At 40.5% G+C, this 26268-nt stretch overlaps 1 protein-coding gene across 1 annotated transcript; it reads right to left on the bottom strand.

Moving 5' to 3' along the window:
• Positions 1 to 10304: 10304 nt before the first annotated feature.
• LOC125458820 (methylsterol monooxygenase 1-like) lies at positions 10305 to 25889 on the bottom strand. Its single transcript, XM_048544528.2, has 5 exons — positions 25518 to 25889; positions 21180 to 21328; positions 20015 to 20141; positions 18214 to 18368; positions 10305 to 16083 (listed from the first exon to the last, which is right to left on the bottom strand). The coding sequence occupies exons 1-5, from the start codon at positions 25860 to 25862 to the stop codon at positions 15879 to 15881; spliced, it is 981 nt and encodes a 326-aa protein (XP_048400485.1). The 5' UTR covers positions 25863 to 25889; the 3' UTR covers positions 10305 to 15878.
• Between the last annotated feature and the right edge of the window lie 379 nt (positions 25890 to 26268).

Here is a 26268-nt window from a genome sequence, read left to right as displayed (position 1 = left end):
AAATACCTCCATAACCACCCAGTCTACCCGTAATGCAACTTCCAAAGAACTGTGTACCTGAACTCCTAGATAACAAAGTGTGGAGCTGGATGAACACAGCAGGCCAAGCAACATCTCTTATACCTGAACCCCTAGGTTTCTTTGTTTGACAACATTACCCAAGGCTCTGCCACTAACTGTATAAGTCCTGCCCTTGTTTGCTTTACCAAACAGCAATACCTCACAGTTATTCAGATTAAACTCCATCTGCCACTCCTCAGCCCATTGGCCTAATTGACCAAGATCCCCTTTGTAATCTTAGATAACCTTCTTCACTACTGACAACACCACCAATTCTGGTGTCATCCACAATCTTACTAAACATGCCTTCTAAATTCTCATTTAAATTGTTTATAGGAATGATAAACAACAGTGGACACACCCCAGCATGGATCCTTGCACTGGTTGCAGGCATCCAGTTCGATAAACAACCCTCCACTACCATGCTCTGTCTCCTACTGTCAAGCCAACTTTGTATCCAATTGACAAACTCTCCCTGAATCCCTTGTGACTTAACTTTACTAATCAATCTACCATGCAGAACCATGTCAAAGGATTTATTAAAATCCACGTAGTCAACATTTACCAGTCTGCCCTCATCAATGTTTTTTGTTACATCCTCAAAATATCTCAATCAAGTTGGTGAGGCTGAATTTCCCATGCATAAAGCCATGATGAGTATCGCTAATCGGACTTTGCCCCTCCTAATGAGCATAAATCCTATCTCTCAGAATCCTGTCTGATAACATACCCACCCACTGATGTAAGACTAAGTGGTCTATAGCTCCCAGGCTTCTCCTTACTGTCTTTCTCAAATGAAGGTACAGCAGTAGCCACCATCCAGTCCTCCAGCACCTCACCTTTGGCTACAGATGATACAAATATCTCTGCGAGGGGGCTCACAATTTCTTCCCTAACTTCCCACAGTGTTCTGGGTTACTCTTGATCAGGTCCCAGAGATTTATCCACCTTTATATTTTTAAGACCTCTAGCATCTCTTCTTCTGCAATGAGGACATTTTTCAAGTATTTATTTTAAGTATTTATTTCCCAAAGTTCCCTAGACTTCATGTCTTTCTCCACAGTAAAAACTGATGCAAAATATTCCTTTAGTATCTCTCCCATCTCCTGTCGTTCCTCACATAGACAACCTCATTGATCTTTAATGGACCCAATTCTCTGCCTGGTTGCTCTTTGGCTCCTAATGTACTTGTAGAAGCTCTTTGGGTGCTCTTTAACCTTATCTGTCAAGACTACCTCATATCCCCTTTTTACCCTTCAGCTTTCCCTCTTAAGAATGCCCATACACCCCTTATACTGTTCAAGAGATTCATGTAATCCCAGTTGTCTAAACCTAAAACATGCCTCCTTCCTATTTCTTGACCAGAGCCTCAATATCTTTATTCACTCAAAAGGGAAGGAAAGGAGTAGGACAGAAAGCAGGAGATATTAAATGACTAAAGGTATGATGGTCCAAGGTGAGTTCAATCCTATGAGTATGTACACTTTCTAGCCAGAGGGGTGTCAATAAGGAATATCTATCACCCCACTCATCCCCAGGAGCTGTGTTCCAGTTTCTACCCAAGCTACCAACTGATAGCACAACATAAATTAGGGATCAAATCTATGAGCTTTCATGTCAATGACTTAGCCCCACACTTGGAACAGTCATTCAGTTTGCATTTGGTGAAGCTGCTCAATGATCCCTTTATTGGAATTCACTATTCAGAGTGAATTTGGAGGGCCGTTTATAAAATCAGCTTGACAAATGGGAATGTTTCTTATTAAGCCAGTAGATGAGGATAGTAGTACCAAGATGAAAAAAATGATGAGGTGATAACCCATATATGACATTAATAATTATGATTAAATAAATAAATCTGAACAGTCATTGAAAACTACTTCCATCGATGTGCATGCTTTGCTGTATGACATTGTATAAAAATAATTGCACAAAAGTAACAGTTTGACAAAGTCAGTGTTGCAAGTGCATTAACACCAACAATCACATCCTTAACTGAGTAAAATGATTCAAGTTTGATTGGTGTATGGTCAAACTGAATGTGACACAGAAATGCCGGGCTAGCAGGAAACCTTCGCCCCACTGGTTGAGAATGTTACGTCTTAAGAAATCTTTCCCAAGAGGCCATCGAGGTTACAGAATCTTGCTATTGTAATTAAAATACAGTTGACATGTTCTGAAAACAATTATTTGCTTTTGTTTGCAGTAGAACCGGAATGTAAAAGATTACGGACATTAGTTTTACACAATCGGTTTCAGTGCTGATAAGCGCACATTTCCTGATGTGAAAAATCATGAGGGTGAACTTCCCTTGGGCGCTCCAGTTTGTCTGCCACAACCTCAATGAAAGGGCTGTGAAAAATGCTGGAATCTCTTATGCAACAATCATTGACAATATTTTTACAGATTTTCTGTAGCTCTTTCTCAAAGCTGCAGCTCACAAGCATGCAAATCCCTGCTGAAATTCATCCCCTCTACCAGCACTCGCCAAAAGTGCTATTTAATGCTCTCTCAATATTCCAAGTATTAACTCACAATCTGTTTTGTCTGAATAGACATTCTTTCCATTGTATTTAAATGCAATGAAAGAAGTGCTATCACTTTTAGTAAAATAGCTGCATATTACTAACCTATTACTGATCTAAGGTGTAACATTTTGCTTAACAAAACATGCAGGTCTAATAAAGATGCCATCAGGTACTTACTTCCATCTCCAACATTTTAGAAGCTTGTGTACATAAAAATACTTGCACAGTAAATACAAATACCTCTATTCTCTCAGAACGAACATTTAGTCTTCAAATATATACATCACAGTTTGTCATAAGGTTTACAAACTACCTACATTTAATTACATAATCCATTAACACTGTAATTAGCAATTGTAATTAATTCCATAACAGACCTCTTGGTGCACCTTGGAAAACTGAATAGGTCATCCTCTACTTCTAAGTGTGTGCCTCAACTTGAAACCATTTCAACTTGGAAAACGACTGTGTCTCTGACCCGATCATTACCAGAGCTCATCCTATTCCACTTCATGACATTTCACTCGTCACTGAGTCCTAGCTCTAGCTACTTCTTCGGGCGTGGCTTCTTCTCCCACTCTTAACCTCAGCCTATCTTATTACTGACAGTAGGTATAGCTCTGGCCTCTCCCCAGGTTTAGGTTGTTATCTGTTCTCCTGCCTACGGTTTTCACTGGTGTTTAGTCAAACCGAATGTGACACTGAGAAATGCAGAGATAGCAGGAAACCATCACTTCATTAGTTGAAAGTGTTACACCTTAATAAATTTTTCTCAACCCTATCTCTACCTGGATCTGTATCTCTGCATGGTCTGTTTCCAGTTTGAAATAATTTTGGGCTAGGGTTAGGGTTTGATGATTCTATTTCCATTCTCTGTTAATTTTGAAATAATGCCTCCTTCGCCATCATGAAGGTAACGTAAACTTCACTATTAGGAAGCATTGACTGGGAGCAATTGTTCCATGGTAAAGGCACTATAGACATGTGGAGACTGTTTAAGGAACAGTTGTTGCGAGTGATGAATAAATATGTCCCTCTGAGACTGGCAAGAAGGGGTAAGATAAAGGAACCTTGGATGATGAGAGCGGTGGAGCTTCTCGTCAAAAGGAAGAAGGTAGCTTACATAAGGTGGAGGAAGCTAGGGTCAAGCTCAGCTGTAGAGGATTACAGGCAGGTGAGGAGAGCCAGGAGGGGGCACGAGAAAGGCTTGGCAGAACGGATTAGGGAGAACACAAAGGCATTTTACACTGATGTGAGGAATAAGAGAATGGTCAAAGAAAGAGTAGGGCCGATCAGGGATAGCATAGGGAACTTGTGTGTGGAGTCTGAGGAGGTAGGAAAAGCCCTAAATGAGTTTTTTGCTTCTGTCTTTATGAAAGAAACAAACTTTGTAGTTAATGAAACCTTTGAAGACCGGGTGTGCATGCTGGAATGGATAGAGATAGAGGAAGCTGATGTGCTGAAAATTTTGTCAAACATTAAGATTGACAAGTCGCCAGGCCCGGACCAGATTTGTCCTCGGCTGCTTTGGGAAACGAGAAATACAATTGCTTCGCCACTTGCGAAGATCTTTGCATCCTCGCTCTCCACTGGAGTCGTACCTGAGGACTGGAGAGAGGCAAATGTAATTCCTCTCTTCAAGAAAGGAAATAGGGAAATCCACGGCAATTACAGACCAGTAAGTCTCACGTCTGTCGTCTGCAAGGTGTTAGAAAGGATTCTGAGGGATAGGATTTATGACCATCTGGAAGAGCATGGCTTGATTAAATGCAGTCAACACGGCTTTGTGAGGGGCAGGTCATGCCTCACAAACCTTATCAAGTTCTTCGAGGATGTGACTAGAAAAGTTGATGAAGGTCGAGCTGTGGATGTGGTGTATGTGGACTTCAGCAAGGCATTTGATAAGGTTCCCCATGGTAGGCTCATTTAGAAGGTCAGGAGGAATGGGATACAGGGGAACTTAGCTGTCTGGATACAGAATTGGCCGGCCAACTGAAGACAGCAAGTGGTAGTAGAAGGAAAATATTCTGCCTGGAAGTCAGTGGTGAGTGGTGTTCCACAGGACTCTCTCCTTGGGCCTCTACTGTTTGTAATTTTTATTAACGACTTGGATGAGGGGATTGAAGGATGGGTCAGCAAGTTTGCAGACGACACGAAGTTTGGAGGTGTCGTTGACAGTATAGAGGGCTGTTGTAGGCTGCAGCGGGACATTGACAGGATGCAGAGATGGGCTGAGAAGTGGCAGATGGAGTTCAACCTGGATAAATGCAAGGTGATGCATTTTGGAAGGTCGAATTTGAAAGCTGAGTACAGGATTAAGGTAGGATTCTTGGCAGCGTGGAGGAACAGAGGGATCTTGGTGTGCAGACACATAGATCCTTTTAAATGGCCACGCAAGCGGACAGGGCTGTTAAGAAAGCATATGGTGTTTTGGCTTTCATTAACAGGGGGATTGAGTTTAAGAGTCGTGAGATCTTGTTGCAGCTCTATAAAATTTTGGTTAGACTGCACTTGGAATACTGCGTCCAGTTCTATTATAGGAAAGATGTGGATGCTTTGGAGAGGGTTCAGAGGAGGTTTACCAGGATGCTGCCTGGACTGGAGGGCTTATTTTATGAAGAGAGGTTGACTGAGCTCGGACTCTTTTCATTGGAGAAAAGGAGGAGGAGATGGGCCCTAATTGAGGTATACAAGATAATGAGAGGCATAGATAGAGTTGATAGCCAGAGACTATTTCCCAGGGCAGAAAAGGCTAACACAAGGGGTCATAGTTTTAAGATGGTTGGAGGAAAGTATAGAGGGGATGTCAGAGGCGGGTTCTTTACACAGAGAGTTGAGAGAGCATGGAATGCGTTGCCAGCAGCAGTTGTGGAAGCAAGGTCATTGGGGTCATTTAAGAGACTGCTGGACATGCATATGGTCACAGAAATTTGAGGGTGCATACATGAGGATCAATGGTCGGCACAACATCGTGGGCTGAAGGGCCTGTTCTGTGCTGTACTGTTCTATGTTCTATGTTCTATGTAAACACCATGCCAGGCTTCCAAACATTGAGACTGATGATTTGTTGTGATGCAAGTATATTCATAAAGATTATAAGATGAAAATAGGCAGATGAACCATGAACTCAGGGAGTGGCGGAAACGGTTGGAAAGATTAACTTAAAGAGACGAACTCCTTTGCTGGTCCGTAATTGGAGCATAGTCGGATTCTGCTGATTTGAACTGGAAGTGCGCATTATATTTTCACGGAGAGGATCAGGTCGTCCTTTATTCGCTCTTGCTCTACTTTAAACAGCACAAAGATTGGTAAATATTTAAAGTACTACGTAGTGAAATTTATCCCTGGAGAAAATTTGAAATAAGAACATATGAATTAGAACAGAAATAGGCCATTCAGCCCTTTAAGCCTGCGCTGCCATTCAACAGATCGTGCTCATCTGTTTATGCCCCAAATTCCACCTCTCCAAATAATCTTTGATTCCGTTGCCTAACAAGGACCTATTCACAGCTGTCTGAAAAATAGACAATGACTCGACGTCCACCACATTCTCAGATAGAACTTCAAAGAAGTAGGGAATGATGCCCAATGACTGATTCCTTGGCGATGTGAGTTATTTATTGGAGATATCCTTTTACATTAGCTGACCCCATTTGACGGACCACATTTTCCACTTCTGTCCTTTTGTGCCACTCAGCAGAAAGATATCAGGGGAAATCTGCAAAGTTAACAGTATTTGGGCAAGAATTTTCCACAATTTACTGGAATGTTACCTGCAAGGTTTGAGCTCTAAGGAGAGGCTGGATAGGCTAGGAGTTTCTTCCCTGGAGCATAGGAAATTGAGCGAGTGGCCTTATACAGGTCTATAAAATCATAAGAGGCATGGGTAAGGAAGATAAAGAATAGCTTTTCCCCATGGTAGGGGAGTCTAAAACTAGAGGGCATAGGTTTAAGGAGAGGGGATAGTTACAAAAGGGTCCAGAGGGGGAAATTGTTTCACATAGAGGGCAGGGAGCGTCAATGGAAATGATGTTGAAAACTCTCTGCTGAATGGAAAAGGAAGATGGTTGTGGGTCAGTCATCTAAGGTCAAAGATATTTCTGAAGGAGTTCCTCAGGGTACTGACCTAGCTCTAAATAGCTTGAGTTGCTTCAGCGATGGTTTTCCTTCCATCATTAGATCAGAAATGGGGATACTCACAGATAACTGTAGAGTGTTCAGTACAATTGGTGACACCTTAGATAGTGAAACAGTGCAGTCCATGTGCAGCAATGCCTGGACAATATCCAGGAATGGGCTGGTAAGTGGTATTTAACATTCACACCTCCCACACAAGTAATTGCCATCTCCAACAAGAGAGAATCTAACCATCAACTCCTGGCATTTAATCACATGAGCATCAGCGAATCCCCTACACTCTGGAGAGTTACCATTGACCACAAACTGAAATGAACCAATCACATAAATACTGTGGCAACAAAAGCAGGTCAGTGGTTAGGAAGTCTGGCCTGGGTATCTCAACTCATCTCCACAATATCTACAAGGCACAACTTAGGAGTATGATGAAATACTTTCCACTCACCTGAAGTGAACAAAGGACAAAGCAGCCAGTTGAAGTTGACACTCTTCACTATTAAAGCACAATGTTAGTTGTGCTTACCATCTACAAACTGCAATGCAGTAACTCATGCAATGACACTGATGGCAGGAGTTAGCAGATGCACGGGCGCACTACCAACTCCAAATTCTCCCCAAAGATCCATACCATCCTGATTCAGTACCAATGTCCTCTCTAAGCTGTGTGGCTGCGCAGCTGCACCAAGGATTTGCCTTAAAAGTGTACCCAGAAGGAAGCAAAATTAACAAGAAAGCTGCTTCAAACTATATTGCCAACCCTTCACTGCTGCCAAGTCAAAATCCTGATGTGCACTTTTCTCCTCCCAGTGCTGCTGGTGTACCACATGGTAAGGAGAGCAGCACATCAAGGCAGCAGCTCACTATCACCTTCAGGACCATTAAGGATGGACAATAAATGCTGTTCCAGCAGCAATGACTTGAACAGGTCTTTTAAAAGAGGGTGAGACTTGAGACAAGGCAATAGAAATGGCAAAGCGAAGCTCACACTTTCATGGCCCCTCTCAGGGTTGCTGTGCTGTCAAAAGCCTTAATCCCATGGAAAGGTGCACTCAGATGAAATGTGAATCAACGTTGTGGGTTCAAGCTCTATGCCAGGTGCGGGAGCACGTTTATCTCTGCTGGCACTTTGCATATAAGGGGAATGGCTGTCATGGATAATACACTGAGCACAGGCCCAATTGATCCTATGAAATAGGCACAAAAGATTCAATGGAAATGACACATTAGATCAGTGTCCTGACCAACATTTATCGTTTAACATGTCAACTATAGCTCAGTGGGCACTGCTCTTGCTTCTTGATCACAAGGTTGTGTGTTCAAAATCTCACTGCAGATGCTTTAAGCACAAATATTTAAACTAATACTCCAACGCAAAATAGGGAACATACATTTTAAAAGCACTTTTCACTTCAACATCTGGGAGAAGGAAACAAATTCAAGTCATGTTTCTTGGGAAGGGAATGCCACCACCCATCTTTTTAAAAATATTGGGAAGCTCAGTGCTAAAAAGAATAGCACTGGTCTCTGTTGTCATTCCTGCCACCAGCTATATATCTTGAGAAACTCTTTCCAGTTGCCCTTACATGACATTGATTCTGTGCATGTGTCTTTTTGGGTAGTTGGTCTTAAAATGATCATTGGAATATACAGCAGAGTCCATCAATGATCCAAGTCACTACTCTGGTTGACAGAAGGGCCCCCTCCAGCACAGCATCCCTTAACTCCTTTAGGAATCACTCTATTAATTCTCCTGCTGCACTGCGTCGTACAAGTTAGCTAATCAGAACCGAGGGATGCAAACTGTAGGATTCACACTGAAATAGATAGTGTCTGATACAAAGTTCTGGCATCAGTTACTTCAGGAGCCCTGGAGATTTCAAGAAAAGGTTTACAAGGATTTCCTGCCAGTTACATTTCTTTCTTGCGTAAGGACCTTCTCTGAGCATAAAATTCAAAAGAGATATCTTTCTGTTCTTTGAACATTCAGAACTATTCAGCACAGCTATCTGTTGGAGCAGGATCCTCCACTTTCACACTCACTACTACATCCAGTGTAATGAGATCCTAGGATTTGCTTTGTCTGCTGTTCCTGATAAATGCTCTCCTGAAGCCATCCTGCTCAAAGACTGTAAACTAACATTTCTTATCACAGTCAGTCACGGACAGTTTCATTGTGCAAGCTACTTCCACATTCTCACCACTATACTTATGGAATTCCTAGAGATATACTGAGGCTTTGACTGATCCATATGTACTACAGGTCACTATCTACCCCATTGAGGTCTTCCTTGTGCAAGTGTCTCATTTATTACAAAGGATGACACTTAGACATAAATGTACATGAAGGATTAAAGTTTCATTGATACAATATCATTCACAATGAGATAACAATGTGTAGTGCTGGATGAACACAGCAGGCCAAGCAGCAGAGGAGCAGGAAAGCTCTGAAGAAGGGTCTCAACCCGAAATATCAGCTTTCTTGTTCCTCTGATGCTGCTTGGCTTGCTGTGTTCATCCAGCTCTACATCTTGTTATTTTAGATTCTCCAGCATCGGCAGTTCTACTATCTCTGTAACAATCTTTCACAATGAAGTACTTTTGAAGTATGAGATAAAGTAGTGTGGAGCTGGATGAACACAGCAGGCCAAGCAGCATCATAGGAGCAGGAAAGCTGACGTTTTGGGCCTCGACCCATCTTCAGGAGGAAGTATATTTGCTGCTGTATTTTCAGGCTCCAGACTGAAGGGGGCAAAACAGATGTTAACAGGAGCTAACCTTCACCCACCTTCTGAAAGTTTCAAATTGCACCTAATTTTCCCCTTTCAACTACATAGTCTTGAGTATTAAATGGGCTGATATGTACCATCCACTCCCAGTATACCACTGTCTTCAGCCACAGTAGCTCTCACCCAACTTACAATTTCAAACAATACTGGCAACAATTTGATAAAGTTTAAGATCTCATTTTCTTTTTGAGCCATAGTTACAAATCGTTGAATGTTAACTCTGCATGATGATTGTTGAATGGTCTACTTCTGCTCCTTGCTCACATGCAAAGAAAACTTGCTGCTGGATTTGAAGCTTCACCCACAAATCTTCTTTCACATCTCCCTCCCAATCCTGAAGACGGGTCTGGGCCCGAAACATCAGCTTTCCTGCTCCTATGATGCTGCTTGGCTTGCTGTGTCCATCCAGCTCTACATCTTGTTAGCCCTCACCTAATCTCACAGGATTTCTGATGTTAAATGGCTAATTGATGCAAGACTTCTGACTAAAATCAGCAAGACCAATTAAGCAAACAAAATGACCCCCTGCACTGCAATTACCCGAGCAGATTTCATGAGAAGAGGAGAAGTATCATTGTAAACTACAGAAGAATTTTCACTCTGGTACCCACAGAAAAATTATTGGTGCAATGGGTTGACAAATAGGCAACTACTTCACACTATCATGAAGTTGTCATCAGCGTGTGGAAAACAAAAATCTTCACTGGCCATGTAAATAAAAGAACTGGAATGTGTTTTTAAAAAAAAGCTGTCTTAATTCAGAATCATTAGCTTTTTATTAAATATATTTACAAACTTTTCAAATACTTCTCCATGCATAAGCAAAGGAATTAAATAAGCATTTTATACACGAGTTATTTATGTACATCTCTTAAAGCAACTGCTCAACGTCAAAACATACTATATAGCTCATGATAAAAAGTGCATTGAGTCAAAACAGACTGAACAGACAAACTGAGCCATTGTTACAGCAATGCTCAATATACAAATCACATCCAAAAATATCATTGACAGCATAAATATTGTTGATCATAATTTGCTGTCAAAATAACAATATCTTGAATGGTACTTCTGTCATTTCTGTGCAAAAGGTACAATAATTCCAGGCAAGAGGCCAATGTGTGGTTAAATGTGAAAATGCAAAATTGCTGACTGAGTTGAGCTACTGTGTTATTATCAAGACAAAAATCAGTAACTGGCCCTCAGCCTTCTTATTTTGGAACTTGGTTAATCTTGCCACAGATAACATAAATATTGAAGACTGCCAGAATGTTTACTTGCCAATCTGACCACAGCAAGTATAGAGTCACTTCTCTTCAAGTTTGAATTTTTCAGTGAGATTTTTAAATGATATATCTTTTTAAATTTCCCTTCCCTTCTCACTTCAAATCTTCATTTTTTTTCTTGTTGGATCCGATTTTGACATAGGATTGAGGAAGGTGGTGCAATCAAACAGTATTTCTTTTGATCTGTTAGTGCCCTGTCCACTCAGGTCCCAGTTTCCTTCACTGTGCGGTTAGCAGTATGTACTTTGAGCAATTTGGTGAACAATCTTAATTTCAATTCAAGCAAGCAGAGGCAAGTCCAATTAATAGCTGATGCCATTAATCACAATGCTCAAGCAAATTCTAGCGCACTATCTTACAACGAAAAATATTTTCTGGTAAACTACTTTAAGGAACAAAATAGTGCATTTCAATTTCTGATTCTCTATGTGGATGTACCTACCACAGAAGGAGCAAAACTTGACCTACTCTTGGGAAGTAAGGCAGGGCAGGTGACTGAGATGTCAGTGGGGGAGCACTTTGGGGCCAGTGACAATTATTCTACTAGGTTTAAAATATAGTGATGGAAAAGGATAGACTGGATCTAAAAGTCAAAGCTCTAAATTAGAGAAAGGCCAATTTTGACGGTATTGGGCAAGAGCTTTCTAAAGTTGATTAGGGCAGGTGTTCACACATTAAAGGAATGGCTGGAAAATGGGAAGCCTTCAAAAATGAGATAACAAGAGTCCAGAGATAGTATGTTCCTGTTAAGGTAAAGGGTAAGGCTGGCAGGTGTAAAGAACACTGGATGACTAGAGAAATTGAGGTTTTGGTCAAGAATAAGAAGGAAGCATATTTCGGGTATAGACAGCAGGGCTTGAATGAATCCCAAGAAGAGTATTAATGCAGGAGGAGTATATTTCAAAGGGAAATCAGGAGGATGAAAAGGGGTCAAGAGATAGCTTTGGCAAATAGGGTTAAGGAGAATCCAATGGGATAATACAAATCACTAAAGGACAAAAGGGTAACTAGGGAGAGAATAGGGCCCCTTAAAGATCAGCAAGGCCGCCTATGTGTGGAACAAATTCACATCCTTGTTAACGTTAGCTATCAAAGGTTTTATCACCTGCACCAAAAAACAAATTAAGTTGAGACACAGATCAGCCACAATACAACCAAATAGAACAGCAGGCCTCAAAAACCCTGAAGTGGTTACCACAATCCCCATTTTCTCAAGTACAGTATTCAAGTCAAACAGGAGTAGAGGATGGGATCATTGAACAGAGGTGAGAAAGAGAGAGGAGAATAAGAACAGAAAGAAAAAAAATGGAGGGAGCAGAAGTAATCTGAGAATGGAGGAGTAAATATGTGGTTAGAATGGAAAACAATTTTAATGTGGAAGCAACCAAGCTAAAAGGAATCTAAATCAGGGGACACCAGAGGAGAAGCTGACAAGTGGTCTCAATGAGTGCTGGCAGGGAGGTAAGGGGAAACAATATCCGAGGCAAAGGAAATTAGTCAATAAATAAGCACTCCCTTGCATGTCACCAGGGTGCGCAGCCTCCAGTATAAACCAGAAACAGGCCGGTAGGTGATCTAACAGTTGCGATGCAGTAACTGGCAACACTAGATCACAGGAAGATGAGCAAAAATACAAAGACGTGAAACCGGGCTTGTAGCTAAGGGCGCTTGTAATGTTTACAGTGAAATTTATTAAAATAAAATCAAATTAAAGATAGGGCCATGTTAAACTAAACCCAAAATGATCACAGTAATTATGACTAAACAAAAAAAATGTACATCACACTGATTTCAATCAAAAATAAAGGTTCAAGCAAAAACATTGCTACAGAGCCACCTGCTGGCCAAGCCATGCTTTTCAAGTCATCAATATTAAATATAATGGCCCAGTTAGCCACTATTCCAGTATAAGTGGGAATTGCACACAGGGATCCAAAGGAATTGCAGCAGGCTCCAAAAGAATTGCCTGGGAATTTGAAGATTCTGCTAGATAATTCTCCTATGTTTTGAACCCTATGAAAGAATCCATTTTAAAAATCAAAGAATTCAGTGGATTCAGTAAATACTTGCTCATTAAATGCATAGTTGAACTCCAGAGTAACTATTCAAGTGAGCCCATATTTATCTCTCACACCCCAAATTACATCTCCTCCACCTCAACCCCAACCCAGAAACCACCCAGACAGCCAAAACTCCTTGTCCAACCCCAGCCTGAATATGAACTCCCTTTTACCCGCTAAGCCCCTGAATCCAATTTAACCTGCCGGGCCTGCCTTACCCTGTGGCTCTTACCGCCCTCCCCCACCAAGGCGTGACATCCCCTCCTACACCAGACTCAATTCTTTTTCCACCCATCCTGACTTGCCACATGCACTCCGTCACTTACCTGCTCCCAACTCCTTGTATCCTAATCATTGCCCACTTAGCATCTTACTCGACTGGCACCCTTGCTACTATTCATCTCACATCTTACACTTGGCATCATGCCCCAGCTGGCAATCTACTCATCCATCACCCTGATATCACAGGTTTGAGGTATTTAGCCAGTTTTTGATAGTTATTGCCAGATGTTATCAGGACTTTCACAGTTCAGAATACAGCAAACTTATTTTTTTTAAAACAAAAACAAAAAATTAATTCATGGGACATGGAAACCACTGGCCAGGCCAGGATTTATTGCCCATCCCAAATCTACAGTCTAGAGTCAACCACATTGCTATGGGTGGAGTCATATGTAGGCAAGATTGAGTATGGGCAGCTGATTCCCTCCCCTAAAAAGGACATTAGCAAATCAGATGAGCTTTTCCAACATCAGCAATGGTTACATAGTCATCATTAGACTCTTAATTCTAGATTTTTATAGAATTCAAATTCCACCGTCTGCCATGACAGGATTTGAATCAGGGTACCCTGAACATTACCCGAGTCTCTGGATTAATTACCACTAGGCCATCGTCTCCCCTGACTGCTATAAAAATTGGGTATGAGTTTATCTTCCTCTGACAGTTGAGAGCTATGGAAGAACTGTCAGAATGGAAGTATTTCTGAATTTCTCTGCATTTCTGAATAAGTCCCAATTGGAATCTCTTCTCATAAGATGAAGTTCCACACTGGCAATCTACATTGTCACTCCTTGGAAACTCCCAACCATTTGCTTTAGCAGTTGTTTATTTCATACTGGAAATAGCCAATGCATTCCACCTTCAAGGCTAACAGATACACAAGTAGCGATGTAAACATTTGTTAAAATAAGAAATTTCATTAGGGTAAGAGGAGTTGACAAAGGGCCCTCAATGAAATTTCAAGTGGATACAGTGATCCATATGTTCCTTGACCATACAACTGGTGGAAATGGCAACGCAAATGCTGACACCAGGACTGTACTCACACTTTGCTATCACTTATTGACTTAAGTCTTAACTCCAGAATGGCTGAATTTGTACAGCTATTGAATTCTTAAACATTCACAGCAATTGTCAAAAATGAGATTTTCTACCAATAAACCATTCAATCCCCATATGGGAAATTTCCTAACTGTTGTTGATCATTCCACACAACAGCTATCTCAATGTTGGGCCACTCTCCAGACTGGTTGCCATAGAAACAAGGAAAAACTATTTATGGAATGCATAAAAGTGTTAAAAATACAGTGGCTTATTATTCTACAAACAAAATCACTCAATTTATAATGCAGAATTAAAATTTCCTTTGTTTGTTCATCTATTGTCTTTATTCTTATACATCAGTGCACAATAAATACAGGCAACGAAATATGCATACACCTCAAGAACAAATAAAATGAACAAATTCCTGACCTTCAGTGCCTTTTTTAAACCAAAAAACAAAAATGAGAAAGGCACCAACAAAATACAGATAATAAAACAATAAGGGGCGGCACGGTGGCTCAGTGGTTAGCACTGCTGCCTCACAGCACCAGGGACCCAGGTTCGATTCCAGCATCAGGCAACAGTCTGTGCAGAGTTTGTACATTCTCCGTGTGTCTGTGTGGGTTTCCTCCGGGTGCTCCGGTTTCCTCCCACAGTCCGAAGATGTGCAGGGTAGGTGGATTGGCCATACTAAATTGCCCACAGTGTTCAGGGAGGGGGAGGTGTAGATTAGGTGGGTCATAGGGGATGGGTCTGGGTGGGATGTTCTGAGGTTCGGTGTGGACTTGTTGGGCCAAAGGGCCTGTTTCCACACTGGAGGGATTCTAATTCTAAAAAAAATTTGACGTATTTTAGCATTCAAATGATATTCCAATTTGCAGGCTATGAAGATAATACCTTCCAAACCAAAAAGTGTATCAAAAAGGAAAACGCTGAACCACTTATTGGTAATAAGAACTTAAACTTCACGAAATATTTCTTTAACAATTTGTTTTATCCCAAACTATTTGATGCAAAATTACATACTAATTCTGTCAAGTCTTGGGATGTAAGCAAGGTTCATTAAAATGCTGACAAGAAAATCATCTTAGATAATATATATTTACCAAGATAGAAAATAATGGATTGAAATCACCCAGAACATAGACAAAACCTAAAAATTTCTGCAAATTAATCCAGTTTAAGGAAAGCTTTCTCTCATACTTAGATGGCTAATTCTTAAGGATCATGTTCAAATCTGTGAAAGATGTTGTCTGTATTCACCAGATTTATAAGTAATGATGAGTCAAACTGATCCAAAATAATGCAATAGCTGTTACAAGGACAAGCTCTAAGGCACATTATAATGCATTATTATATAGTGGGTACACTATGCACACTGCTTGCAATACAAGAAAAGCAGTTCAAATTGTGTCCCTTTTACTGTAACACTGTGAACATTTTGTTTTGGTGGATTTGCAGAAGTGATAGCTGGTCAAATATGAAAGATATCAGCTCCTGGGATTTCAGATGGAATTTCTCCCAACTCAGAAGTTTGAGCTCAAGAGATTAAATTGCTGGTGCAACATAGCTGATGAAAAATTCTAGCACAGCCTAAATAATTTCCCTTGCAGCAAGAGATGACCCAGGGGACACCTCTATCCTTAACTGAAAACTTAGAGAAAGTTCAAGGGTATGCGATACACTTGCTGGGCTTCAGTTTATCTTATCTTCTACTTTTTCTTTGCTGGCAAACTTTGCATTGTAAGCGTTAAACTGGGAATCTGTTCCAAAGATTTTATCCCAGTAGGTAAAGGTTGAAGCATAATTTCCAATAAAGTTCATGTGATGAAAATCATGAAAACGAGCTCCAGCATAAAATGGAATCAGATGTAAGGGATTCACAGGGATATCATAACCACTGGAGACAAGAAATGCAAGATACTATTAAAAAGCCATTAAGACACAAGGTATCAATATAGCAAACAAAAGCTATGAAATGGCCCAGATTTTGCAGTCAGCAGTCTAGTGGAAATGTTCATTGCTAACTGAATCAAGTGGTTCAATCCTGGCTTAATTGTAAGGGGCAATTTGTTTTCTCAAGTTCAGAATGATTCCAACAGCGAAGTTAATGCAGCAGCCTTGCAACGGCTCATTATCAGCAAAGCCAAGCCCTTTCATGGCATCACAAGCTGAAGACAGGCCCTTTGAGGTATGTGTTCGGCTTAGTGACAGGCAAATTCATTTCTTAATTGATGGTAGCAATACAACTGTGCTTAAAGTTAAACCACAGCAACGGCCAAACACCCCAGTGTCTCCAACCCACTAATATCAGCAAGAGCATATGACAGCTCAGCACAGGACATGAGTCTGTGTGCTCCTCACTGCACATCTCAGTGTTGGGGGCAAGAGAGAGCTGAAGGACCAGGAGTGAGTGTTACTGACGAGTGTTTGTCAGAACAAGTTCTGGCCTGCTAGGAGCAGTCCTAAATTAAATGTATGGTAAAGATTTATTGCAGCCGCTGGAGCAAATCAGCCCAGACTCCTAATTGACAGGTCCTATAGCTGCAACATTCACTGCTAATGGGCCAAGATCCAGGCCATTCTTTCATTTAAAATAAATTTCCAATCTTAAAGTACAATTTTGAAGAACAGACAACTTTTTTTTTCCAAAATGTGATGTAATAACACATTTAAACAAAGGTAGGCAAGATCATGGGAAAACCTGGCTAGTGTCAAATCTCCTAACACCACATGAGCACCAAACCACATCAAGTGGCGCGGCTGATGAAAACGTCTCATCGCCACCCAGCTTCTGAATGGGAAATTAGGAAAAGGCAAGCCACACTCACTTACCACGAAATGAGTTTTTAAAAGCATGTGCAGACAAGGGATTTTTCCATAGTCTCAAAGAATTGAAGGAATGAATTAACATAGATTGAGAATTGTGCGCAACTAACTGTCAAAGAACAAACAGTGTAAGGACAAACAGGACACTTTCAGGATGGCAAGGTGCAGCTAGTGCAGCACCACTTGATTTCGTGCTCGGTCTTGGCTACTTACGATGCACATCTTAAGAGAGGCAGCCAAGTGTAATATATCCAAAACAAAGAAAACAAAAGAACCACGGATGCTGGAAATCAGAACCAAAAACAGAAATTGCTGGAACACTGCAACAGACCTGCGACAGAAAATGCAAACAAAGTGGCATGTTAAAGTAGCAGGCAACTTGAAGCTCAGGGTCATTTTTCCTAGACAACAGTGTTTTGCAAACTGGTCACCCAGCCGGCTTTTTGTCTCTCCAGTTTAGGGGGAGACCACACTAAGCAGTGAAACATGGAGACTAGATTGAGTGAATCACTGACAAAATATTCACCACTTCACCTGGATGGCTCAGCTGGGGCCTTGGTTGGTAAGGAGGGAGGTGGTAGGCAAGCAGGCAGATATTACACCTTCTGCAATTGCACGGAATGGTACAAGTGGGGTGAGAGGTGGTGTTGGGAATGGAAGAGGAATGCACTAGATTGCCCCTGAGAGAACCGTCCCTGCAGAATATTGACAAGCGTGGAGAGAGGAAACGTGTGCCGGGTAATAGCGTTCAGCTGGAGGTGACAGAAATAATGGCTGTCAACCCTTTGGATGTGGAGGATGGTGGGGTGACAAGTGCCAACCGCGGGGCACTATCATTGTTATGGAAGGGAAGGAGTGAGGGCAGAAGTGCAGGAGATGGGCAAACACTGCTATGAGCCCTGTTCACCACAGTACATCCGTCACATCTGTTCTGAGGATGCTACCTTCTGCAGGAGGGCCTCAAATGTCCACCTTCTTCCTCAACCAAGGATTCTCCACCCACTTCTCCCTCTCAACTTCGCCTTCAGCACAAACACCGCTTTTTCATAGCTACTAACAGTTCTGATGAGGAGTCATCAGACCCAAACATTAACTCTGCCCTCTTCCCACAGATACGGCCAAACCTGCTGAGTTTCTCCAGCAACTTCTGTTTTTGTTTTAATCAGCCAAACCGGTCTCACCTCGGTGTATTCAGACCTACCTGTGGACATCAATAGTTTCCAGTAGGCGGAAAGCAACCCAAGCCCACAACAGTATCACATGGTTACAGAAAATCATGATTCCAATGAAGAAGCCTGCTCCGAGGATAATGGTTTCCAATGGATGAGCATATTCGGCTTGCATGCCAAATGGGGACTAAAAGAAAGCAATTTAATTGATAGAGTTTGGTAAATTTGCATTTTTAATACTGAAGAAAATGAAAAGGATCATTTGTCTCATTAACCTCATTCCCCTCTGATATGCAATCCTTAAATCGAAGTCATCAAGGAAATGCTCTGAAACACCTTCTGACTTGAGAGCAGATCTTGCCAAGTTGTTCTCATCTATTTGCATATTTATTTCCATAAAACTAACAATTCGGTTTCTGTGCATGATGTGACTTTTATGCCACTGTGATGGTGTCCCTAACTCTAGGTCAGGAGAGGCACCTTGAAGTCCCAAACATGATGTGATCACCATGGAGGTACATCAGAACACATCCATATGGTGACGAAAGAAAAATTTCACAGAGGATGCTTAGATGTGCACATACATATGAACATGCATATAAATTGTCACAAGTCTGACATATCTTGAAACATTTTGCATATGTCTGTGATTTTGCACTGATACATCAAGTTAAATAACGTGAAGTCTAATTATCAATCAAGTCATCTGTGTAGAACAATGGAGTCAAATGTTATTGGGCGGGGGGGGGGGGGGGGCGCAGCAGGGGAGAAGAGTGGAATAGCAGCTTTATCAGCCATGATCTTATTGATTGGCAGGAAATACTCAAATGGACTACTCCTGCTCCTAATTCTTACATCGTGTCTTTCAGCAAATTAGGAAGATGCATATAACTTCAAAGCAATAGTATGAAAGAAAACCTTGAAAAGTAAAGCTTCTCGAAAAGAGGTTTCACAGTAGTAATATCAGGATTAAACAAAGAGGCCAGTTTCTCAGACAGACATAAGAATTGACATTGTCACCCAATACTCACTTTGCTGTACTCTCGAAACTGGCAAATTCATTCACTAACTAATCATTTCTTCCACAGTTGTGCAAAACTGATATCACTAGGTGACCTTAATAATACTGTACAGTTAGAAGCTAGTAGAAATGGTTATACATGTAAAAGACTGGTTTAGTCACATTTTGAACTAAAAGCAGAAGTGTTTGCAAATGGACAATGAGCATCATAAAAAAAAACACTTTTTAGCTTTGTATCGTGATAAAATGGACTCTTCCCACACAAATTTGCTAATATTATAGTTGACATCAAACAAGAAGGTGCTGCTTTTGTTAAATTAAATATTTTCTGAAACAATCTTTAAAACCAAAAGTCTTAAAAAGATGGCTCACCAAATTCTCAAGGGCAACTAGGAACAATCAATCAATAAAGACTGTGTCAACGATGACCATTAATAGGAAAGGAAATTTAAGAATGCAAAGATTATCGTGCCTTGTTAAAGATTTCAGTTCCAAGAACTGAATAACATGTTTTAAATTTAAAAACACAACCACACAGAACTACTTGAGGAATTGAAAAAGATTAACAAAGTACTGATGAGCCAGTGTCAATTAGTAAATCTTGTAATCTGAAGTCCAACATTAAAAAGAAACAAGAAGTTGCTCAAATTCAAATTAGTTAAACTAAATTTTCAAAAATGTCTCATTGCAGCCTTAGAGTTATAGGGAACATCCTGAATATTAAGAGGACAATTTACTCTCACCATTAGGTAAACTCTCCAAATCTAGGAGTATGGAATTTCAGAAAATTAAACAGTATGCTTGGAACTAACCGTGAAATCATGGTGCACCTTATGAATATATTTGTAGATTCTCCGGTGATGTAACAATCTGTGCAAGAAATAGTGCCAGGTATCCTCAACAACCGCACAACCAAGGCACTGAGCAAGCAGCATGTACCTGGAGATTCAGAGGATATAGAAGCATATGCTCCAGTCAACATGAAATCCCATATTATTTAAATGGTAGAGCCACAGACAATAAGCAAAAGTTTAGAAGTAGTGTGTAAAAACAAATTTTAAGCAACAAGTGATTATATTCCAACTACTGTGGTAAAAACGGCCATCTTATAATCCAAATTCATTTTTTAAAAAATGTAATATACATAAGTGTTTAGTCTGAGTGAACATAGCTGTTTGGAATGCAAGGTGATTAACTTCAGAAAATGGTCCTTCTGCTGAACATTTGAGTGCAGGGCAGCCCATCCTTGAAGGAAAAACAAAATTAAACTGAACAAAATCCAACTGCAATTTCACCACCTCAAATTCTTTGAAAGTCTTACAAAGTGTATTTTTTGATGCTGTGACTGTGTCACAAAGAAAAACAAGTAAAACAAGATTTTGTTTGCAATTATTTTCAACAATCCGTCTCATGTCTACAAAAATTAAAATCTTTGCTAATCTTTGTTCTAAACTGCTTAAAAAGATTTATTTGCAATTAATTGCCAAATTTTGCTCCCCCCATGGCACACTAATGTCACAGCCAGAAGGTGGAGTTTCATGTACCATACCTATACCTGAGAAAATAACACTGACAGACAGCGTAACACATCATTGCATGTGCTGGTTTGTCAAATGGGCGTCTTAAACCGAGGGCCTACCTATCCCTCTGGTCAACAGAAAATAAAACTTATGGCACTATTTAAAGCAAAGCTGGGCATTTCTTTTGTGTGTCATGGCCAATCAGAATAATTTAAACACAGCACCTGGACATTATTTTCATTGCTGTTTCTAGTCCTAGCTGTGTGTAAATTGGTTGCCACGTTTTCCTACACTACAATTAACACAATTCAATATTCAATTAGCTGTAAAACTCTTCAGGATGGTTCTGTGGACATAAGGTAAGCATTCGAATAAAAACATCAATTTTAACTTCAAATAGAAATTACACAACTAAAACAAACTGCCTCCTCAAAAAAGTACAGCAAGTAAACAGTACCATCTTGGCATAGAGTCCCACGTGTAAGGGATGTTAAAGAATTCAGTGAAATAATAAGTGCCACAGATCATGGGAAACTGGACACAGAAATGATTGAAGAGCAGCACTTTGAAACATTTCCATTGTTTTTCCCACGTTTCTGGCTTGTCCTAGAAAGGAAAGAAACAGATGTTGATGTGATTTAAAATCACAAAAAATCTTTAAAGAATCACTAACATTAAAAGAAAATTTAAAACAATCATTAATGACTGCTTGCCTCTTGCATCCAATAGCAAAGTTCAAATGCACAGTAGGTAACAATAGCATCTGACAAAATAGACAACACATAAAACTTACAGTATTACATTCACAACACTGAGTTATTATCCTCACCAGAGTTTTCAAAAGACATTGCTCATGGAGTCTACAGCAAGCCAACACCATAATTTTATTTATATACATTATAAAATACAGTCAACATTAATGTTCCATTTGATTTCACATTTGAACATTAAAAGAAGAGAGACGTTATGCAAGGACAATAGATAACTTATCTGTACAGATCTCCACAGCAAACAGCCACCAAAGCTCGCCGCCATTTTCACAACATCAGAAGTCAAAAAAGTATTGAGCAGCATGCCGGAATGGATATCAAGTTGATAAATGGATTTCATTATTACTGATACATGCATAGGAAGACAATATGGACCAAATTAGTTCTGTGCCGTGTAACTATGACTCCATAAATCTGAGATGTTACATCGGAGTAGTTAAAGAGGGGCCACATGTTTCTTGGAAAATTAAAGGTTATTTTTGGATGAGGGTGATGGGGAGCAGTGGATGAAGGTGAAGGGAGAGATAAGCAATTTAGTACAGAATTATAAATAAATAATAGTAGCACAGTTAACAAGGCCACACAATGCAAACGCTATCTAGAAAAGGAATACCTGACCTGAAAATCAGAACAGTTAGATTAAAAACTTATTTGGAATCTCATTAGGAGTACCATTTTCAAGTTCAGGATTCCATATTACAACAGGAATAAAATTTACAGAAGTTTTATGTGTACAATAATGTTTACCACATTACTAGACTAGTACACCAGAGAGCTGAACTAATAATCCAGAGTTAGCAAACTCAAATCTTATCCTGAAAACAGAGGGATTTAAATTCAGCTATTCAAGCAAAATCTTAAATTAAAAAAACTGGAATCAATAATGGTGGCAATCAAATGACTGGATCATCATACGAACCCAATCGCTTCAACAAAGTCCTTTACAGAACAAAATCTGGCTCCATTGCTCAAACACATCTAACCATCAGGGGCTTTACATCCCACTGTTTCTGGCTGTGTCTTTTGCCTCTCAGGATCTGCAATTCCCTCCTTAAATACCTCCTTTCCAATTAAAACCTTGTTCTGTGACTAAGTTTTTAATTACCTTTCTTAATATCACAAAATAAAATATATGTACCTGTTTGTTAGTACAGAACTTGATTATTACTGAAAAAAACATGCTAGTTAAAGCTTCGTTTTTCATTCATCAGGACACTCGCAAGAATTACCAATGAAAAGGGAAACCGAGAGGAGAGTGCAGTTTAATTGGCAAGTGGATTTTGGTCAAGGTGCTGCCATGGGGAGGTACTGCTGTATACACCAGAAAACCAAACTTTGTTTGCATTTAAAATGATGCATTTGGCTCTGCTTCATCAGCAATATGCATGGGTTTTTCTGTTTGCAAAGAACAGCACATTGAATTAGTATGTGTAATATAGGACTTGCATTTCAATAGTACTAATGTGCTCATTATCTCATTTGACATTGCTAGTCTACTCACCAGCCGACCATTAATTTTGTACTATAGTGTCATACCATAGCTATCTGGACAAGCCATGATTTTGTGAAGAAGCATCCATCAAACTTAACAACAGTGAAGTTCAGCTTTAACGAGACCCACATGCCCAGATATATGGTGCTTCCATGTGAACACCCTCAGGCCAGCTTTTACAACATTCTTATTGGGTTCCATAAGAAATATGCCTTTGATGGAATGGCACTTAACCTCCTAGGCTTTGTATTTTTCTGACATCCAATAATACTCTAGCCATATTTGACCCACAACTGTATGTAACAATTTCCCTTCACATCTTACTGGGCTATACCCTGCACTTTAAAATTTAACTTCAAGATTGAGCAGTCTCATAAGCTCACTTTTCTGTTCATGCTAGTTAAGTCTCAAATTATTGTCCAATGCAAGCGTACATTCACTAATCAACATACACATCAGGAAGCTAACAGTTCCAAACACTAAGACTGGCCTTATTAGTAACCTGGTAAAAAGGTCTTGATCCATTTGCAAGCTTGGTGTCTGAAATGAGATGCATCAAAGCCATCTTGCAAGAAAATAACTGCCTTGATTAAAGTATTTATTGCTGTATAATGTACAAACTCATGAATTCACTCAAGGCCACCACCTGAAAAGTAGGCAGTGTACTTTGAATTACACTGGAGGCATCTCAACAGCTTGTGCAATAAGTGAGGCTAGCCGTTTCCCACTATTATGCAGTCGCCAAACAACTGGTCCTAAAAACTAACAGGGTGCTGCGTTCAAGCTGAAAAGACATTCTGTCCATCACTGAAATGAGTAATGCTGTATATGAATTTCGGTGCTATACTTGATTTAAAAAAGCTACCTGGCAATTATACACTGTAGATTTAATTAAAAAAGGACTTGCTACATAAATCCAATTGTTTTATTACGAATAAAAATCATGTATATTAGAAGTTACATTCTTCAGGAGACAAATTCATGTGAATTGTTCTGCTACAAAAAGATTTACATATGAATCTATTCCAAAAATCATATACATGGCAGGAGACAATGGGTTAACCACTGTTGGCTGACGTTGAGCCTGCATCTCTGCAAACTGTATCGGTCTGCGTTGATCAGACATCCTTGACAGAATGCTAAAGTTATTTAAATCATAAAATAAAACCAAAATGAGCCAACCAAAACTAATGGACATGCATGTGTGACAAGGTTGGTATAAATAATCATCCTAGATTTTTGTCCAGTGTCTAAGACCTGTACAGGAAGTGAGTGGAGCCTAATCAGCCAGGTCAGACCTACATCACTGACATGTACAGTGTAAGTATAAAGTAGACCACAGTCAGCAAGACCTGGGTTCAAGTCCCACCTGTTCCAAAGGTGTGTCACAGCATATCCAGCGAGGTTGATTTCAAAATACCTACTTTCTAATTATGTTCAGAAGTTTCAACTATAGACAGGGAAGCTCTTGTGAAACTGCGATAGTGTCTGTAACTCTGTGCCAAGTTCTCTAGAGGTGTATCATGGCATCACCAAACAGTTTGCTTGGGAAAAAAAGAATCTATCAGTCTGTGGGCTAAGTAATTCCTGGTTTTACTCTGACGTATATTCACTCAATTCTAGGGTCACGGACTTCAAAAGAGGTGGAAAAAATAGCATAAAAACACAATGATAGCATGCCTCCCTACACACACCAGCAAGAAAATAAGTTACGCACATGAAGTGCCTATAAAATACATCATGTGACAATGGACCTAAAATCAACCAAAACTAAGCTTCTAATCAGTGAGAGCTGTACAGCATGGAAACAGACCCTTCAGTCCAACTTGTCCATGCCAACCACAGATTCCAAAGCGAATCTAGTCTTATGTGCCAGCATTTGGCCCATATACTTCTTAAACCCTTCCTATTCAAGTACCCATCCAGATGTTTTAAGTGTTGCAATTGTACCAGCCTCCATCACTTCCTCTGGCTCATTCCAGACACACACACGTGCGCTTGCGCTACCATGTGCGTGAAAATGGTGCCTCCTAGGTCTCTTAAATCTTTTCCACCCCTTCACCTTAAAACCTATGCCGTTTAGTTTTGGACTCCCCCACCCCAGGGAAAAGACCTTGTCTATTCACCCTATCCATATAGCCAGTTTTTCTTGGTGAAGAGAAGAATTTGAAAATTATTACACTGAACTCATTTTATCATGAGGCCAGAATTACATAATTTGCAATATACATGACAGTTTATTACTAAGCTTATATAGCAGAGATACATATACGTACGTAACACAAGTTATATTGCACCACTATCCTCCCAGCAGGACAGAAATGTATATATTTGGACGAAATAAAAACACCGCAACCACAGACAATTCTCTCAATGTTTTTAAGCAATTATATTCCTCATTTGCTTTCAGTGAGAGTTTCTTTCGAAGGGAGTAAATACCTTTACACGCCAAAGTCCCTTTAAAAGGAGCAAAAAGAGCGTCGTGTTGAGCAATAGCAGAAACATTGTACGGCCCCCGAACCCTTTTACCTACCTGCTGGATTTTATATTTCTGCATGTAAGGTATGAATTGAAAGATAAACCCAGGCAGACAAAAAAGGAAATAGACGAGTTCGTGAACAAGTAGCGAGCCCCATGTTGCGATCTGAAACTTGGTGTAATTGCTCAGCATGCAGTTCCAGGCGCTGTGGAAAGGTCCTCGGAGCGGGTTCGCAGGAAGCATCGAGTCGACATAGTCGACAGCCAGGTAGGCCGAGCTCAGGATCACCCCAGCAGTGACATTCATCGCTGGCGATGCTGGTTGTGGTGGTGGTCTGAGGGCGAACGCACCGGACAGTGCACCCAGAGCGCGTGACGCACCTCCCAGCTGTAGGGACATTCCATCCCATCAGCTGTTACCGCCAGCTCCGCCGTCCATTGGCCGCCTGCAGGCCTTCAGCAGGCAACACCACCCGTTGATTGGCCGACCGGGTGGACTGATGTCGCGCGAGACGGCCGACCGCAACAAACAGAGAAACCAGAGGCTCCCAAACCAGAACATGGTCAATAGGAGGCCGTTCAGCCCCTTGAACACCTTCCTACCTAACTATTCTATCGAATTACGATGCTGTCGTTTTAGATTTTAGGTTTTTATTGTCACGTGCACTCAAATACGTGATACTGGGGTACAGCAAAATGTGTATAATGTCGGCACACATGGTACCTTTTTCTGATGATTTTTCGGTCTAGGCCCGAAACGTCAGCTTTTGTGCTCCTAAGATGCTGCTTGGCCTGCTGTGTTTATC

This window comes from Stegostoma tigrinum, chromosome 1 (assembly GCF_030684315.1).
Source record: "Stegostoma tigrinum isolate sSteTig4 chromosome 1, sSteTig4.hap1, whole genome shotgun sequence".
Lineage (NCBI taxonomy): Eukaryota > Metazoa > Chordata > Chondrichthyes > Orectolobiformes > Stegostomatidae > Stegostoma > Stegostoma tigrinum.
The sequence above is the reverse complement of the archived record's forward strand: the minus strand, read 5'-3'. Positions and strand labels throughout refer to the sequence as shown.

What these genes read in the sequence shown, in the direction of transcription:
- LOC125458820 (XM_048544528.2), bottom strand. Translation starts at nt 25,862, where the DNA reads ATGTCCCTACAGCTGGGAGGTGCGTCACGCGCTCTGGGTGCACTGTCC. An exon ending in AGAAATATAAAATCCAGCAG is followed by an intron (nt 21,329 to 25,517) that starts GTAGGTAAAAGG and finishes TTTCCTTTCTAG; the next exon opens with GACAAGCCAGAAACGTGGGA. An exon ending in AGGTGCACCATGATTTCACG is followed by an intron (nt 18,369 to 20,014) that starts GTTAGTTCCAAG and finishes GCTTTCTTTTAG; the next exon opens with TCCCCATTTGGCATGCAAGC.